Source organism: Hetaerina americana, unplaced genomic scaffold, assembly GCF_022747635.1.
Source record: "Hetaerina americana unplaced genomic scaffold, ioHetAmer1.1.p SCAF_112, whole genome shotgun sequence".
Lineage (NCBI taxonomy): Eukaryota > Metazoa > Arthropoda > Insecta > Odonata > Calopterygidae > Hetaerina > Hetaerina americana.
The window spans coordinates 760,422-780,156 of NW_027286204.1; the positions used below are offsets into that span (position 1 = coordinate 760,422).

A 19,735-nucleotide genomic window follows, 5' to 3' on the forward strand; every position below is an offset into this window, starting at 1 on the left:
TGGACTTGACACTTCTTGATGGCTCATGGAGTTTCAGATGGTAAACAAGCAGGCTTTTAACTTTTGCATTGCCACTTGCATTTGCACAAAAAATCAGCATGAGGCAGTCTTTCATTGGCTTGTAGCTGGCTCTCATTGATTCTCCTCATCACTCATCATGAAAAACAATGCTTGTGAAGCGAGTCATTTAAAAAAATAATTTTGCTCATGATATAAATTACATGCTGTGCGAGGTCCTTGTTACACAAGGTTCCACGGTATAATGTATAAATTATATTTTCAGAAAAATTTGTGCATGCCAATTATGAATTAGATGTCTTTTCTTTGCTCCTTTGAGAATTTTTGAGAAATATTCCTGGGTAGATAATCTGTCCCAGCAGTTCTTCGAGGTGATATTTGAAAAGAATTCTATTCAATGAAAGAGGGATGATTGTTTAGTAAGCGTTCACCTTGGATTAACATTTTCATTAGAAATGTATGTATTTATTTACTTAATTACAGTATTTATTCATCCAAGCACATGAAATATGATTGTAAGTATTACTTAAAATGGTGTGCATCACTTTCAGTTTCTGGCCAATGTGAAATGCAAGTAAGAGTTGCACAAAGCTTAGGCTTAGAAAGTTCAATTGTCTTTCTTGGACTTGGTGCTTTGAACATTTGTACTTCTTTGTGTTCTTGTAATTGTGTCACGTTGTCTCCCATTGGTGTAGGTGCCATGTCGACCGATGATGATCATCTGAATATTGGAAGTAGCGTCCAGTATGTGTTTTCTGACCGATTCGTTAGCAAACATTCTCCTGACATTTAGGGGCTCAGGTTTCTTACTTCATTATAGTTATCTACCAACAAGTATTGCAAACAAAGCAAAAATTGTTCATTACAATATTAAACAAATCAAAGAACAACAGGTAAAGATGTAAAATTATTGTATTAGTCAGCCTTGTTATAAAATGCAATTATTTTACTCCAAAATCAGCCTGCGTCTTATTGGGCCTTATGAGTACAATAGTGGCATATTAAGTGCAAGGTTATGGAGATAAAAGGGAAGAAGAGGAAAATGTTTTGAAAAGCTAATTTGATGGATCATTCAGTAAGTCCTTAGGAAAAATAGAAAACATTATTTTGGGTGAATTTTTTGTTTTCAACATAATCTCCTTTTATTTGAGAGATGGTTGAGGTTGATTCTTTGTGGAAGTCCATTTTTAAAGCACGAAGAAAGAATCTAAGACTTTGTGTTTCCAAATGGAATCACATAGTCTTTGATTCTGTTGTCTTTGTACTCTATAATATCCTTTTGGCTCGATACACTTTTTCCAGTGCAAAAGGTAGGCTTTTGTAAGATCCTCAAAAAATGCATCTGTGTTGGCAATCGCCCCTGGTTCAATGGAAAGTAGAGTCGGAGAGCTATTTTTTCAAGTTTGGGAATAAAAAAGTCACTGGGGACCAAATATTTTGAATGTGGTGAGTGTTGTAATATTAACAAGAATCAATATTAATAAAACAAAGGTTATGCGATTTTCTAGAAAGAAAACGGCTAAGCTTAACATTAAAATAGGAGGCCAAAAACTAGATCAGGTAGAACAGTTTACGTATCTCGGAAGTGTTTTGGATCAACACGGTCAAAGTAGTAGTGACATAAGGAGGAGGATTGCGCTAGGAAAAGAGGCATTCACAAGGAGGAGGGAGTTGATGACAGGGACGTTGAGTAAGGATGTTAAGAAAAGACTCGTAAAAACTTTGATATGGAGCGTAGCTATGTACGGCGCGGAAACGTGGTCATTGAAGCAGGAGGATAGACGTAGATTGGAGGCTTTTGAAATGTGGGTGTGGAGAAGAATGGAGAAGGTGAAATGAACAGAGAAGAAAACAAATGAGGAAGTACTTGGTATGGTGGGCAAAGAGAGGGGTTTGTTGGGAGAAATCTTATGGAAGCAGGAAAAGTGGAGGAAGGGTATATTGGTTGGCAGTGGGATGTTGAAGACTGTAATAGAGGGGAGAATGTTAGGCAAACGAGGAAAGGACAGGAACAGGATAGGAACGTTGGACGGGATGAAGGGAGGAAGTACACAGAGATGAAGATGGACTTGATGTAGAGTAGGTTGCTGAACAGTGTTTCATTAGGAGTAAAAAAAATATTTATTTGGTAGTTGTGTCCATCCAAAACCTATCTTAACTGGTTTATTTCTTAATAATAATAACCCAGGCTCTCCCAGGCCTCCGAGCTTGTAACTGGTTTCTCAGCTGGCTCCTGTTCAGATTCCTCTTAGTATACATTTCTCTCTCCTTAAACATAGTCAGTTGTATCTTCTTCTGTGAATGTTTGAAATCCTGGATCGCCCTCATCAACATGAAACCAGTCCCCAGCTGTTTAAATAGCCAAGGTAATGGTTTTAATACCAAGGATACCCTTTGCAGACCTGAAAGCTGCTGGTAATATTCAGATTCAAATTCGGTGGAGGAAAAACCAACCTCCTCTTCATAATTTTTTCCTTGCATTTCCTTGCAATAGTAGATTGTTTCGCCTCCCTCCAGGAATCTGCTCAGTTTAAGCCCATAGACTCAAAGTTACAGTTTTTATGTTCATTATTGTTCTTTGTCCCCTCCTGTCTTCAATTTCACCACCACTTGAAACCAGCATTTCTGAAACTTCATTATAAAACTTTCACCTCTATCATTACTCCATGATCCATTGGCTGAAATATTTAAGATCGAAGTTGTAGTATTTGGCAGCAAAGCTATTCACTTAATCTTACGATCTATGCTGTGCAGATTGTCAATGTCAGGGTGGGATGGGGCTTCGCCCAAAATCAAAAGTGCTCACACCTCATCCTTTGGAAGTCCCAGAACATTGACTTGGTATTCACAATTTTCAGCTAAAGCTGTTGGACAATTTCATAAGTTAATAAAATCAAAATGGTCATTGCGCTGATTAATGGGTCGTAATATATAGCAAAAAATGGAAAAAATTGTTTAGTCTATCATACAATTTATTTTCATGAGGCGAGTTGAGATGATGGGATGTTTGGAAAATTGCCATAGCTGTTCGTAAACACAAACTATGGGAAATTAGAAATTCTATCATGCTCACTGCAGAGTTAGGTAAGAATGAAAGTATAATTATGTGTGTGTATACTCATTTTTTTCTTTTGATTGCTATTATTTTCAAGATATGCAAGCTATATGAAGATATACTGGAAGGAATGTTGAAATACCCCTTGAAATTCATCCGAAAGATAAAGCATTGGGCAACGGAGAACCCCGAGCCAGATGTGTCGGAGAATGACGAAGCAGAGGCAGAGGACGTCTTCTCGAGGATTCACTTCCACTCGACCATGCTGCTCCTGTGGCTTGTCATGACTGCCCTGCACTTCCCGTGTGCCCTTGTCTGGGCACAAAACGTTCGGTGAGGACATGCTTGCAGCCACAGAGATGTGTGCCGAGGGATGAGTTTGATTGGCGATTTATTCATTCATTACCACTTGGAGGAGAGGGGGACAAAGTCAAACTGGTGCCTCCAGTGGTGGTGAAGTCAGAGTTTGGTCACCATTTCCTAATTTACATGATAATATTTAAGAAAAATATATTGCAAAAAATTCTTTGTACCAGTTAAGATATATTTTGACAATCATCTTTAAGTCATGAAAATTGAAATATCGTAGCGATTGCATAGAAAACTTCACAATCTTATGGAACTTCTCTAAAACAATTGGTTTAATCTTCTTAAAGATTTTCTTATTATCACCAAGGTGGATAATTTCCACAGAGTAAAGCATGAAAATATTCCCTCCATGGCATGTATGATTTCTGATGATGATGGTAGCTCAGCACTGGAACTTTCAAAACAGACCTTGGAACTGAGCTAATGCCAGAACAAGAAAAAAGTGAAAGAAACTATGTTTTATATTCTGAATTAGGTTCCAGAACTTATGCTAAGTGAAGTGCACATACAGGTATTTCATTGTTTTACAGAGGTGATTTTAGGGGAAATGGAAAAAGAAATTTGTTATAAAAACAATTTCAAGAGTAAGATGTATGTTGCCTTCTCCATAAATGTAAAGTGATATGAAGATCATCACAAATGATCCAATTGTTGTTCATTAATGTGGCAGTGGATGTGTTTACTTCATTGGTATACGTAGCCAAGAATGTTATTTGGCATATTGATCTTGGCATGTATTCTGATTCTTGGCGACTCCTGCAGAGTGGCCGTGCATTGGTAAAATCAGGAAAAAGTTGGCAACCGCTTAGTCTCTTCAAATATATGGGGAAAGGGCCAATTCAAAAAAAAAAAAACTCTAGGGCAATGCATAAGCCAGGAATTCATAACGAAAGTGATGTCCCTTTAGGCTGTTAGGTCATTTGATGTTGGCTGTTGCATTTGCAGATACAAGAAGAGAAACACAACTATAGTTTGGGGGCAACTTTGATGATACCACCGGCAGACTTAGTGATGATGGATGTTTCACTAGGGATAAGGTATCAGATTCCAAACATTTGGGTGAGAAATTGTAAAGAGAAGAGGTAAGGAATAAGAATCTACACAATCGTTGCCCGAACTGTGCAATTGCTTGGGAACACCATTTGAACAGATTGTGGATTAGTTTTCTGCATCAGTGAAATCCCAAGTGCTAGGAGGGCCCTATCCAGCAGTTTTTGCTGGAGTGCTCTGTGCAATGCGATGGTGCATCTTTTGTGAAGGGCCACGAAACAATTACTAGATGGGAGAAAGTAACTGATAATAAAATCAGGGCAAAAACTTTGACTTGTTACAAACCAGAGCTGTGATTTGCCCATTTCATTAAATCTTGATTCATATACTGATGAATAAAGAAGTTAAATCGTACGCAAAAATTTTGAAAAATGATACCAAGTTATAGTAAAAAACAATAAAAGTCATTTATTTTTAATTTTATAATAAGGCAATTGAACTTTGCATGTTGTAAAAATCATACCTATGATTATTAGTTACTCATGGATGTGAAAGTAATCCATATTAGCCAGTGAGTATTACATTGCCGCGAAAGTGAATTTAGTAGTCTCATGCTGCTTTATGTTGAGGCTCTTGGCCTCATCAACAAAGTTCAATTTAAGTTGAAAGATATTGTGTTTTCCTGCCATGTCTGTTGAGTGAAATCCTCGGCCAGTCTTGCCCCGAATTAAGTGTCTCTATTGCTGCCAACGTGACATTTCAAAAACCAAGTCAGCCATCATTCTCAGAGCTTCTGACCAAGTCAGTTTTTGAAATGTTGTGTTGGCAGCAATGGAGGTAACTCGGTGGAAGACTGGCTGAGGATGTCATTCAATTTAGGTGTTATGAGGGGAACACTAAAGTATTACTCAATATTAAGTCTTCCATGTTTGGATCCTGTGTGCCATTTTTAATGCTTTCAGTTTTCTTTACCATTGACCTTTTGAGGAGACAACCACAGCGAACAGTATAGTGCCCAACGGGTGATCTGTAGCTAGTCTTGGTATTCTGAAATGAGAGAATATTTCGTTCAAAGCTGGAAAATGTCAGGGAATGTTGTGATTGGGTTTAGCCAGTCATTCTGCATTATTAGGAGAACGTTGTGTTTTAAAATTTTAGAACTTGGACATGGGTGAGCATGGGATGCCACCTGTATGTTGAGAGACGATGATTAGAATAACGGGAATAACATGCAAAAGTGCTGACAGAGATTAAAAATTGTGTCCATGACTTTCTTTCTTTCATCACAGGAACAGTGCTCCATTGCATCCAGACCCCTCTCTGCTGCCTGCTATCATACTCTGCATGTGTGCTGGCGTTCTGTGGCAGAAAAACATTCCAACCATGAAAATGTAAGTCAGTCCAACCATGGCTTCCTTTCTAGCCATTTGTGTAAGCAGGCCCAGGAGGATAATACCGGGAAGGGGGATGAGGAAATGAAATGTGGAAGCGTTAGCCTAAATGAAATGAAATGAGTTCCAGGAAGCAGTGGAGGGACAGGGGAAGGGGTGCAGTTGAGGGAAGATGGGAACGTATTAAATAAATGGATATTGAAAGCCATTAACGAAACTGTAGTGACAGTTATTAGGAAATTGACAAGGAAACTATGGAATAGAGATGAGATGGAAGGATAATAGGTGTGAGAAGGCAATTCGAGAGTGTTGATGCAGAATCCGGAAGGAGGAAGTACAGAGGGACAAATGATAGACCAAGGTGGGGAACTATATGGGTGATCTGAAAACATTTCGACCGCTACATGAAAATGGCGGCATTCTTCGAACAAAAGTTAGGGAATGCGTTTGTACATGCATTGAAGGGTACTCACCAAAACTTCAGGCATCTTGGACCCTCAGTTGTCATTTGACAATCATTTCAGTGAGTTGTTTAAGGATATTTGTGAAAATGGAGATAATTGAGTATCTAGCTATCCTTAAGTATTTGTTTTTGAAAGGCAACATGCGTACGCATATTGAAGGCGAGTTAAATGCTACGTAAGGGGACTCTGCAGCATCATTTATGACTGTGAAATTTTGGGCAGGGGAATTTAAACCCAGCCATGGCTGATGATGAGCATTCGGGATTGTCCAAAGCTGCGACAGCCATCAATAACATTGAAAAATATCATCGAACAGTGCTGGACAACCCTCCAGTTAAAGTTGGATGGATAGCAGAGGCTATAGGTATATCGAAAGAATGCGTTATTCATATACTGACTGAAGAATTGGATATGCATGAGGAATCCATGCATTGAGCACCGTGTTTGCTCACATTGGACCGAAAATGCATTTGAATGAACATTGCCGAGGCCCTTCTGGAGAGGTTTAAACGAAGTGAGTCGGATATTTTGCATCAATTCATAACTTTAAATGAAACTTGGATCCATCAGTACACTCCTGGGAGGAGTGGCTACCAGTAGTGGAGTTGTGTGGTTGAGCCGCTACGCAACATTGAGTAAGGGTGTTATGACAAAACTCATTAAATCTTTGATACGAGTAGAGTTTTGTATGGTTTGGGAACATGGTCATTAAAGCAAGAGTTAAGGCATAGGAGGCTTCTGAGAGGTTGGCGTAGAAAAGAAAGGGAAAGGTGAAATTGACTGATTAATCATTGAAGAAGTGCAAGGTATGGTGGTTGAAGAGAGAGACTTGTTGGCGGAAAAGTTGTCTGCAGAGCATTTTAAGAATGTTGAAGGCTATGATAGAGGAAGGAATGTGAGGCTAGGTAAGTAGAGGAAGGATAAAGTTGGGTGTGTTGAACAAAATGATGGAAGATAAAAAGTAATTGGAATTAAAGAACTTATTGATGTAACTTTGAGTGTCAGGGTGTGTCTGGTAAGACAATGCTATGTGGAAATGTTCTGTGTTCATACAATGCTGAACTTAACTGGTAGAATACCAGTTAATCAATAATGACACTTCAGTGTTGAATGTCACATTACAGAATGATTACATTCAAATTTAATTGTTTTGCAGGTCAAAGGTATTCAAAAAGAAATGTTATTTGTTTAATTTATAAATAAAGAGTGTTAAAATCTTCTTGCAAGCAAAAATTTCAATTCCTAGTTTTTATGACGTAAAAACTACCCTAGTTTTCAGCCCAAAATTTGATTTGATAGGTGAGGGCTGAGCTGGTACGAAGCCTGAAGGTATGTGAAGTCCAGACATCAAGGTATGGGGGCCTGTTCCTTTCAGTCCTACCCCTGAACAACCATACCCTCCTTTTTTAAGATTTATGGATCACAAATTTGGATGTCTGTGAGCTATTGAGATCTGATAAAATTCTATGTTTCAAAATTAAAAGTTAAAAGAGCGACTTCAAAACATTATTTATTGTCTAAAATTCATGTACCAGGGTAAGGTGAAAAGTTCTCGGTCTCATACAGAAATGGCATTCCAATCAGCAAAAATTTTTGATTCCTGACTGGGGGCACCTGTCATTAGTTCGTAAGACAAGTTTCAACTTGTTCTCTCAAGCAGTTTATGTACACGTATTGTTGCAGTAAACATCTTTCGTGTTTTTCGTTAAAATGAAAGAAACTTGAAAATTGTGTGTTCATAAAATTCTTTTTTTTTGATGGAATAACCCATAAATAAATTCAACCAAAGGTCACATAAATGTACAGGGACCCTGCTGCTTCAATATCAACCGTGAGAACGTTGGTAGCTGGATTCAAACGTGGCCGGACATCCCTGGGTGATGACCCATGTGGAGGATGGCCAAAACCCCGAAACCATCGGAAACGTGCTCGATATTGTGTTGGATGATAGAGGAGTTATACCAAGGGAGATACCATGAATTAGGGATGTGGTTGCTGTGCGCCAGGTGAGTGCCGCATTTGCTGAATGCCGATCGAAAGCAAATGCACAAACAATTTTCGCAGTAATGTTGGGACCAATTCTAGGAGGGAATAGACCGATTTTGTGCAGTGGTTTGTCACTGTGAATGAGACATGAGTCCACCACTACGTGCCAGAAATGAAGCAGCAGTCGAAGCATCGGGTGGAAGCGGGTGGTTCAACGCCAAAGAAAGCGAAGTTGATCGCATCTGCCGGAAAGGTCATGGCCAGTGTGTTTTGGGATGCGGAAGGGATCCCATTAATTGATTACCTTGAAAAAGGCGGAACAATTACTGGCAAATATGACTTCAAACTTCTTGACCAGCTGGAGGCCAAAATTTGCGAGACGAGGCCTGGCTTATCGTTCCCCAACTTGAAGAAATTTGTTTCTGGGAAGCACTTTGCGTCCAATGAAGGAGTTGAGAGGGCCGTAGGTGGATATTTTCACAGCCTTCCAGACTCTCACTTCCGGGAAGGAATACTGAGGTTGGAGAAAAGCTGGACCGGAGATAAGGGAGATAATATAAAAAAATAAAATGATTTTTATCTGAGAATGGCAAGCTTTCATTGCGAGGCCGAGAACTTTTTACCTTAGCCTCGCACTTTTTTTTACATAAAAAATACCCAGGTGAATAAGTAGAACATTCAATAACTAAAATATTTTACTTTGACACAAAAATACAATATTTCGAACGGCCAGTTGTGATTTGTGATCACTGAATGGGATTGTTCAATAAGTCCCGAGGAAAAAATAGAAAAACGAATTATTATGGAAAGGTTTTTATATTTTCAGCATAATCTCTTTTTACCTCGATGCAGTTTTCCCCGAGGGTCTCCACCTTTTTAAAACCATCCGAAAAGAAGGATTTTGGAAGGTTCTCAAAATAGGCATCTGTGGTTGCATTCACCTTCTCATTTGAAGTGAATAATTTTCTACCGAGTCATTTTCTCAAGTTTGTAAGTAAAAAGAAGTCTCTGGTTGCCAAATCTGGTGGAAATGGGGGGCGTTGTATTAATTTGAACTTACATTCCATAATGCTCGCTATCAAAACTGGGCGGGTGTATTGCCAATGTGAATTGCTTTGATGGAAGAGAATTATTTTCCATTGCCAAATTAGGACAGTGTTTCTTGATTTCTTCGCTAAACTGGTGGAATGATGACCCATAAAATTCTCCATTTAGTGTTAGTCCTCTTTGCTAGTAATTGCTGTAGATATTTTTGAGAGCATCCAAAAAAAACTATGGCCATCACAATGTTGACCGATAGCACCGAAGTGCATGCTGTGATTTGATTTTGTGTGGAAAGGGATCACCAGCCGCCCAGATTCAATGGGAGTTGTTCCTAGTTTGTAGACGTACAGTAAAGAATCTAGGAATCGTTACAAAATGGCGTTGGGACTTCAAAACTGGTTGCACGAATGTGCATGATGAAGAGCGGAGTGGCAGGCCAACCAGTGCTCGGACTGATAAGATCGTTCAACAAGTGGATTGTGGCTATCATAAACTTCTAATTTTTACTTTAAAGTAATTGAGATAAAAAATTGATTTTTATTTGGCATACTTGAGACTTCTATGCATGGTCTCCATCCATAGTTATATGGTTATCCCAGGATTTGTTGACCTTTTGAATGCCCTCATTGTGGAACTTAGCAGATTGCATGAAAAACCATTGTTCCCCCTTTGATGTGATGATGTCATTTGTGTTGGCAAATCCCCATCTCCAAAAAGATTTTTTTGGGTACTGGATATAAGAAAAAGTTGCTTTGGAGGAGATCAGGAGAATAGGGTGGATATGGCAAAATTTCAAAGCCAAATCACTTTGATAGCCAGTGTGCCGTGGTCATGATTGTAGGTCGTGTGGTGTTTGATTCTGTAAAGGATTCAGTAGTCATAGATCCCAGCATGCTGACATCTTTGGCACTTGCAGTTCTTTGTGAATCATTTTCCAAACACTGCCGTAGCTAAGATCAGTCTCATTCAAGATCATTTGGCTGGTTCCTCTTTGCTTTGGGATAGCATCAAGTTCTCCTCTTTCTTCACTGTGGAGCAACATGGTCCTTGAGTGATGGTCTTCCACTTCTTGGATCGTCTGGGAGGGACTTGCGACCAGTCTGAGGATTCCTTTTTCACCACACGGCTGTGTCTTGTGGCTAGCTATCATTTCCATAAACGGCCATCATTTTGCTGTGGATTTTCTGGGCAGTGTAACATTTCCAGTTAAGGAACTTGATCACATTGCCAGCCTCTTATCTTCTACCTCTTGCAAGTCACTGTAATCTATGACTTCCTGAAACAAAACAAATCAACATTAATAGCAATTACAATATCATGTGCATAATGGTCAATTAATATTTGGAGTAAATGAAATCCAGATATTTTAGTTATTTTTTATTAATAATTACTTTAAAAAACCTCCTCGCATGTTGGAAGTAATATAGTGCATTAAGGATGCATGCTTAAGCTCAAATATCAGTCCTGATCTATCAACTCTCAATAAAGGATTGCCATGATATGTTCATTCCTATCCCATATCTATTGCATTGAATTTCCAATTAACTCTGCAATACTTGCAAGCCCTAGGCTGACTGACAAACTAAGGCTTGGTCATCCGCAAACCTCACTGATTTTATGAATTCCCCGCCGTCTTTCCTTCCCATACCTCTTTAATCTATTCCTCCACATGTACGTTGAACTGCACAGGTGATAATGGACACCCCATACCATACTCCTCTTCCTAACACTATCCATCTGGACTCTCCATCCTCCACTCACACCCGAGCAGTCTGAGACATGGACAGGTTGGGGATTAGTCTCCTATCCCTCCAATTCATTCCTATTTTCCACATTAGTTTTCCCAATTTACTCTATCAAGCCATGCAAAATCAAATGTATTGGCCTTAATGCTTTATGAAGTCTTCCAGCCAAATTTCTCCCTTTCTACATGCTATTGGAATGAGACCATGGAAATGCCTCCCCTTCCCCAATGGACCTGTACTGCTTTCAATTGTTTGGTGAGATATGGGGAGTTCCCTCTCCCAAAACCTTCTTTCCATTAATCTCCTTTCCCTCTTGCAACAGAGTATGCCTGAACATAAGCTATCCTCATTTATATCAATCTTTTCCCTGAGTGAAATTTCAGCATTGAAGTAAATATCAGCAGATGAATAACTGTGATGGCATGTCACTCAGTTCGCACGAGCTGTCAAGGGAGATGTAGAATATTTTGGAGCCAAATCAAGAATATTTTTTTGGTGATTGGTGCCAAAGGATGAATTATGAGTCTATCAATATGACCCTGGGACCAAAGAGATAAGCAAGGAGTGGAAGCACAGTGGCCCGCATCCCCCAACAAGGTTAAGGTGAAGAAGACTACGGGAGAGGTCATACTGTCTGTTTTTTTGGATTGTCATGGAGGCATCTTAACAGACTATCCAGAGATGGGTCCAAGCATCACTGGTGCCATTACTGCACACTGATGAACAAACCAAATAATGCTCTAAAAAGAACTGGTGCCATATGATCACCAAAGGCATCCGTCTTCTCGCCAACAATGCCCCTGCTCGCTCATCGAGAAGTGCGGTTGAGGAATCAGAGTGATGTGGCTCTTTTGAAATTTCACCACACCCATCCTATTCTCCCTAACTCACCCCAAGCCACTTTTTCTAATTTCCAGAACTCAAAAAAATTATTGTGGGTTCAGAGGTTTGACGACAAATTCAATGTTGATCATGATGTCATTCAAGAAGTGAATGATTGTGTTTGACCTAATGTGCTGGGTCTTACAATAACGGTCTTTGAAAGGTCAAAAATGGTGAGATAAATGTATAACTTTGGATGATGACTGTTAATAGAAGTGTTAAGCATGAAAAACAAAAGTTTACTTTTTATCTCGGTTATTTTTTAGTAATGATTAAAACTTATTGATACTTCTTCTTATGTCAGCCTCTCGTGTAATCTTTCCGTCTCTACTGATTTGTTCCTGGTGTCATAGTAATTAACCACTTGTATCTTTGATAGAACCATGGGTTTTCACTCTTTACCCCCTGGCAGTGTTTGAACGTTCCTGTTCTGTGCACCAATTTCACCATTCCTTTGTAAACATTCCATATCTTTGCATTGTTTCATCCACCATTTCTTTTTTCCTGTCTGTTTCAAACCTCAGTTTTTATCCAACTCTTTGTACTTTCTTCTGCCTAACTTTTTGTTCACATTTTCCATTTCCTTCTCTGATTTGTCTTTTTAATAATCTCATCTGTAAACCATGGTTTCCTCTTTCTTTTCTTTCAATTCCTAGTTGTTTTGCTCTAAGTTCCCAGGTTCTTTTTTGAAATGTCTACTGTACTTGTCTCACATTCCATTTGCTCATTCATCTTCCCTAGTCTCTTGAATTCCACATAATGCTGCATAAGCACTTAATTATCATCTGAATCTAAATGTACTTCTGAGAAACTATGCGAATTATTAATTGCCCCTTTTTAAATTTCTATAGTGGAAGTGTATCTGTTACTGTTCACAAGACCCTGTAATTTCCATTTATACCCATGTCTATTTTAGTATTTAAACTATTTGTTAGTAATTATTAATGATTCCTCATGCAGGACTCTGTGGTTTTTGCATACGTGATAGTTTTATAATCCTAAGAATTACTAGTTTTATGCACTGAAGCAATTGGTTATAATTTTTACCATGCTGTTGTCATATTGTGAATTGTTAAGTCATATGTTAGTTACAGAGCTTTGTATGCTGTTACATGGAACTCTTATTCAAAAACTACTCATTACCTTTTATTAAATTCAAATCAGTGCTAATGGTATCATTATATATGTATCCAAAGTTTCACCTTTAATGTCTTCTCTCCCTTTCAGGAGGAACTTCATGGCCTTGGATTATGGAATATTTTTCCTTGCCTGTCTCTCCATTGTCTATGCTTCCTTGACAACATATCGTGCCAGTATGTTTGTGCACATGACCATTGTTCTGACGACAGTATTCCAAACCATGATGGCTGAGTCTTTGCCATCAATTTCCCCTCTATCAAGTGATGGAATCTTTGATGGTGAATACGAGAACACTGATGGTGATGAAGATTCCTCGGATGAGAAAAGTAGTGAGGACTCCAGTGGCATCATTGATGAAAAGATTGTGGTGGAAGCCTTAATTAATGGAGAGACTGAATTAGATGCTGAGGTCATTGGTACTGATGTAATTGATGATGCAGAGGTCGAAAATAATGAATCCGAAACAAAGTAAATTTGCAAGATGTAGTTCAACTCCATTAAACTGTTAGTACATGTGTTGCATACCAAAGATTAATAGTGATATATGTAACCGGGTATTTTGTGTTAGGGCCTCAGCTGGATGGATTTTAAATTTCTTACCCTGCATTTTGATGCCCAAAGGGTGTAGTCTTTGTGAACTAGCGTTTATTAGTAGTTAACAGTGGTGGAACAAACAGCAGGAAAGAGGGAATGTGGAATATTTTTCGACCTTGTCTGTTAATCTCAGATTAATGGGTGTATGTGAAGTTCTGGTCCACGGCTTATTTCCGTTGTAATTCCACCGCTGCACCGTGGCATGCTTTGTGTTGTTGAATGTAATCATGTTCTTCGAAGATTTATTTCCCTTGACGAACAAATGTGATATTTTTATAATCGATAACTCTTATTTAATATTTGTATGCATTCATGTTTTGGAGCTCAGTTAAATAAGAGTTCGTGATAGTGTAGGAACAAACTTTATGGATAAAAGCTCCTATCAATCATTTTATATTATGCATTATTTTTAAAATGAAATTTTGATATGTTTTTTGCGTTTGTCGGTTATAAATAAAAGCTCAATGTCCACACACATGTTTTCGTCTGCTAATCTTGATAGTGCCAAAGCAAATGGCAACTTCCGTTGTCTGTCGGTAGATGGCTGCGTGGTCGCGAAGTTAAGATGAACAGGTAGCTCAGCGCATTAGTCACTGCTTGGGAAGTGATCGTGTTGGTCCTTTCGTTACAGCCGTAGAAATGTTTCGAAAGGCGATTGTGCACATTCCTGATAGAGCTGAGACTATCACAGGAGTTTTGCTGTCTTCTTAATAGTGCTGCACCCAATTGCGGTGCTTTGTGTGTTTCCATATCAGTTTAAATTGTTTATTTGCTGTTCAATTTATGCCCCGGTGTTGTACATGCCCACTTCTCCCTGCAAATTTACCAGTGTCATGAGGCTGTCCTCAAGGGCAGAGTCGTGAGTTGTCAGCATTAGTAAGTGGCACTATGGAAAATATATGGCGACTGTGTGGAATAGTCGCCCTCATTCTGTTTGGATTACTAGATACGTCGCACGCCCGTCCAGTTGGTGATGGAAGCAGAGGTGAGTGAATTTATATGTCGTTGTTTGTTTTCGCTCGGATTTCAGGGTTGATCGTTTCATCCTTTCGTGCGAGCCATTTTTGTTATAAGTCGATATACTTTGGCGAGAAGTGTGCAGCGGGTAGCGGCGAACATTGTCTTCGACATTCGATTTTAGCAATGTCTTACCATGAATGATTTTTAGGACTGAATATTTCTGCGACGAGTGCTTTTTGTTTGCGTCCAAATATATCCTTGCTTACTTTTCGGAAGGAGCAGTAGTGAGATATGGGATTTTACACTCGAGTGGTCATAGCCGTTGCACTCAACATCGTCGTTGCTAACGGTGGAGTAATACTTAGGAGCAGCAAAGCGGTATTAATTTATTTCTTCAGTGATCGTGCGTACTTCAGGGGCAACCTTGAAGTGTAGCCACAGAAGTTCTCGGATAATTGTAGGGATTAAACTAGGCAACATTTCATTTGCTCCGTTTTACTGAATAAATAAACAATGCCACAAAGCTGCGATTATTCTATTGGTACCAATGGAGCAAGTGATTGCCTCCAATGTTGCATTTGCCTTTTATCCGTATCGTCTATGAATTGGTGGGCTTTTATCGCCCATTTTCGTGCAGCCAAGTGTGATTTTAGATTAATGTGCTTCAGGCATTGTCCGTACTCAGTTGCTTTTAGTCCTTTTGACAGCTTTTATTGTAACTATTGCTGTTCGCGACGAGGACGTATTGAAAACTAAGAGGCTGCATTTGTTACACCACAAGTTAGTGGTGATTCCAGGAAATTAATACTAGCAATTTCATTAGTATATGATGCCATTGATTCTTTTGAAGTGTGCGTTTCGTATTCCAGTTAAATCCGAAGAGTTTGTAAATTATTTTTAGCGTGTGTAATCCAGTTCTTATTTAATGGGGTCGAACGTCACCTTTTTCGCCGTTCGTAGAAGTTGTTAGTGTGACAGCTTACCTGTCCCGTGGCCTTATTTGTTAGTTTCCTCTCTTGCGTAACGAATGTTAACGACCTACCAGTCAGCGGATGGAAAATAATGAAAGCTGCCGTGGCAAGAGAAGTTAGTCGAATCTCGTTTCTTTCCCACATTGCGCCTCGGATTTATTTTCTGTGGGTGTGCCGAGTTAAGTTTACTCTGGTGGCTATTCATTGGAGTTGTCGGTATCCGTTGGTTTGCCTAATCATGAACCCTTAAAATTCCCCCTGTTCCTTGTCATCTTTCGTCTTTGAAGGCTAGTCCGATTGCAGCCAGGCATCGTCAGTCCATCCAATTGAGATATTGTGTGATCAGAATGACGGAGTGAGACCGTGGAAAGTGGGTCCCTCTCCTCCAGCTATGAGTCACTTGCGGCAGCTGTCCCGCGCAAGTCCTTTCGTGTTTTTGTGTTGTTGTTTTGCCCTCTTCCCTAGTCCAAAACAATGGTTTGAGGAGCGACCGCACTGTTTTTGCATCGATGTGCATAACCGGTTTGTGTTCGCATGGGATATCATTACTTTTTAATTCCCACTGCTCGCCACTGCAAAGTATTGCACAGGTTTTCGTTGTCCAATGAAAATCTCTCTTGATCGTGTACTGATCTCTTTCATGAAGTAACACTCTGTTACCGCGTAGTGTATGACGCCCGTCACGCAAAAATGCGAGGAAGTTTATTTTTGTAGCTTTGCGACGAAAAGTAATTTGTCTAGCTATTCGAGTTTTTAATTTTGAAGTTCGCGATTGACTTGATTCGCCTGGTCTCGAAATGGTCGTTTCGCCACAGTGTGCCGTGTCAGCCTCGGTGATCCCAGAGTCTCGTGCAGATGCGGATTCATTGAGAGCATGACGTTTCGAGACCTTCCTGAATTTCTACCGGCAGGTATTTTATGAAATTTAAGAACGTGTGTAACGTCAACCAAACAAAGTGTTTTGTTTGTTTCATCGAAAAGTCACGGCCTCCTGCGATTTTGAATTGTATGGGGGCCGACTCTTGAGGGCCTTCAAGCCAATCGCCGTTTTTATCGGGTATGTATGAGAACGTTTTGCAGGTCAGGGCGTAGAAATTAAATTTGACACCACCGAGAGAATTCTGAGGGACTTGTTGGAAAAAAAAACCATCAGACAGTACGGTAGAACCTGGAAAATAATCCGTGGTTATAAATACCAACGACTGAAATGTATAAACATGGTGGTAACTGTTTAAGCCATCTATCGACAATGTTAATTACCAAGTCTCAACAAGGGTGTGTAGTGTTTTGAGTTCCATTTTGACTTTTAATCGGCGTTTGCAGCTATGAAAACTGGTATACTATATGTTTTTCACTGAAACCTAGAAGAAAGGCTGCGAACTCTCTTGATATGAGTTTTTCCTCAAATCCGAGTTTCCCGTTATTCGGTCAGACTACAGTTTTTCTAATGTAGCAAGGTTCCTTGCTTCCCTTTTGAGAAATGTCCCTCCTCACTTCCTCTTTCGAGGCGAGCACCCACCATTGACGACGGCGGGTGCTCGGCTCCACTCGGATGACCGACGGTCGCCTGAACTCGTCGTCTGTTCACGCAACCGCCGCAAACAGTCTGATTTGGAGTGTGTTTCCCCCTTCTCGTGCCAGTCACGCGCGGTTGTTCCCGCCACGTTCTAGAGTCTTGGCAACCACGGGATTCGGAGCGTGGGCGGTGTTTCACGCCCGGAAGCGGTGGAGGCAAGCAAGGCCTCTGCGTATCATCCCTCCATTGTCTCCCTCCACCTAGCCCTTGATATTTTCTCCATTCCCAGTCTTCAATATCTTCCTTGGTTTCCAAGTTCCTAATTTAATTAGTTCATCCCTCTGCTATCTCTTCTTCTCTGCTTCTGTCAATTCCATCTTGGGACATGGACCAGTAAACCAGGCGCGTTCGTTTCACGACTCGTTCTAATGATTTTGTCCGCAATCACTTCTTGGGATAATAATTGAGGTGGTCTTCCATTGCTTTCCTCAATGCTGTTTTTAGCATGAAACCCTTTACTCAGATTGCTTGCCCACTGGGCAGTGGCCAGATTTCGTTGCTATCAGCTGATTGAGGAACAGGCGCCACAAGGACTACCTCTCCTCTGGCTCCTACTCTTTTAACTATCTGGTACGGGCGATCCTTGAAGCAGCAGTTGTCGATCTTTCTTCAAGCACAACTCTGTGGCTCACTACTGTTTTAACCATTTGAGTCAATTGCTCATGTGGGGGACAAGTGAAAATATAGACTAATAAATTGTTGAGGTTCATGCTCGGACTCGAACCAATTTTGTGACTGTGAAATAAAAGAGGGTCATAGGAGAACGATGAAGATTTTATCCACGGGCGCTCCCCCATTCATGCATTCACAGAGAAGGAAAAAAATGAATGCCATCCATGCCGGATAGGCCTAGACCTAGGATAAGTGTGGGACCCTAACTAAAGATAGCCCGTGCAGCATCCCTTCATCAGTGAGGCTTCTGACCAAGGCAATTGGTGTGATGTGTTACATTAAAAATACTATTGAAGAAGTCTGTGGTAAACCACCTAAATCATTGATCCCGTGAATGTTATAATTGACACAACTGAGATAATGAGTATGGCAAATATGGACACAACCCAATCGGCTCTATGCGTGTTAGTGGGAGAAGCAAGGCTTCCAGGTTTGTCAATCTCATGAAATCTTTGCAAAGCAACAGCATGGTAGACTCAGAAGAGGACTGAACTAGTTTGAATAGGGACTTGGAATGTTGAGATGATGTTGTTTACCGAAAAATTAGAGAACATTACGCCAGAGATTGAAAGATGAAATATAGATGTTTTGGGTCTACGCGAGTTAAGATGGAAGGATAGGGGGGTATTATTAGAGTGATGGTTATAGAGTAATATACAGCGGAGGGGACGAGATCCAGCAAGGTGTGGCAATTATATTGAACAAAAAGGTATGAAGAAGGCTAGTAAAAATAGAGGAAGCGACTTATAGAAAATTGTTACTAGAAGTTCAAGCTGATCGTGGTCATTGTTCAGGACTGAATTCAGTCATGGGGAGGAATAAGTCGACAGGGTAGCCAATCAGTTATAGGACATAAATGGGGGTTTCCCTGGAAACATTTGTTAGTAAAGGGGAATATGAAGGCAGGCAAACGTGTAGATGATAGTGAGGTAGCGATGTTGAAGTAATGGCTGCTGGGAGAAAGCAATACAGATTTTCGGGGGATGCAGGGATTAATGAAAACGAGTACCTGGTTTAAACACTCCTACAGGCATAGATAAACTTGGAGAACGTGGTTAGGAATAGATTCAGAAACAGCGTGATGAATTTGCACTGCTTCTTGGAAATGGATGCCAACTCAGATCATAATTCTGTAATAATGGAGTGTAACATACAATTCAAAATGGTGAAATAGAGGAACTGGTTAAGAAATGTTATGTAGAAGTATTACCATTTGACAAAAAGGGAGTATTGGCAGGTTATTGTGAAAAATACCATTATGGGCGAGAACTGGGAGCTAGGCACCGTAGAAGAAAATGGGAAGATATCAAGCAAGGGATATCGAGAGTCACTAATGAAACTATAGGAACAGTGCATCCGGAAAGAAGAAGGAAACGATAAAGTTCAGATGAAAGGACTAGGCCGGCAAGAGAAGGGAATGAAAGAATGTAAAATCTGAATTAGGAGGAAGGAAGTCCTCACCGTCTGCCTTTCTGGTGCGTGGCAGGTCCCTTACTCCGCTTTCATCTCCGTCTGTTTCTATCGTAACGTGTACCAATCTCTTTTTCGCTCAATTGCTCTTTTCAGTATTGCTTCTCCTCTTGTTATATATAGGCTCCAGGTTCTTTTTCTCTTCTGGATAACATTGAGGTGAGTTTTCGCTGCTCTTTTTCTCCTAATTTCTTCACCCTGTCCACCTATCTTATTCTTTCCAACATCCTCCGAGACCACATCTCAGGTGCTTCCAATTCTCTCCTCCGCCCGAGGTCCACGTTTCACATCCATCCGTGCACTCCACACGTAGTGCTTCCACTATTTTATTCTTCGGCTCCTGTTCAAGAAAGACTATAATGTCGCCAAGCGACCTTCTCATTTGACTGAATTCTTCCTTTGCCATTA

At 40.1% G+C, this 19,735-nt stretch overlaps 1 protein-coding gene across 1 annotated transcript in view; it reads left to right on the plus strand.

Annotated features, from left to right (window-relative positions):
- Nucleotides 1-14,143, plus strand: part of PGAP1 (GPI inositol-deacylase) — a 35,732-nt gene extending 21,589 nt beyond the window's left edge. The window contains exons 13-15 of the mRNA XM_071582461.1: nucleotides 3,171-3,406; nucleotides 5,722-5,823; nucleotides 13,172-14,143. Of these exons, the coding sequence (XP_071438562.1) occupies nucleotides 3,171-3,406; nucleotides 5,722-5,823; nucleotides 13,172-13,556 (723 nt within the window). The 3' untranslated portion in view covers nucleotides 13,557-14,143. The remainder of the gene's footprint in view (nucleotides 1-3,170; nucleotides 3,407-5,721; nucleotides 5,824-13,171) is intronic.
- The last annotated feature ends 5,592 nt before the right edge of the window (nucleotides 14,144-19,735 follow it).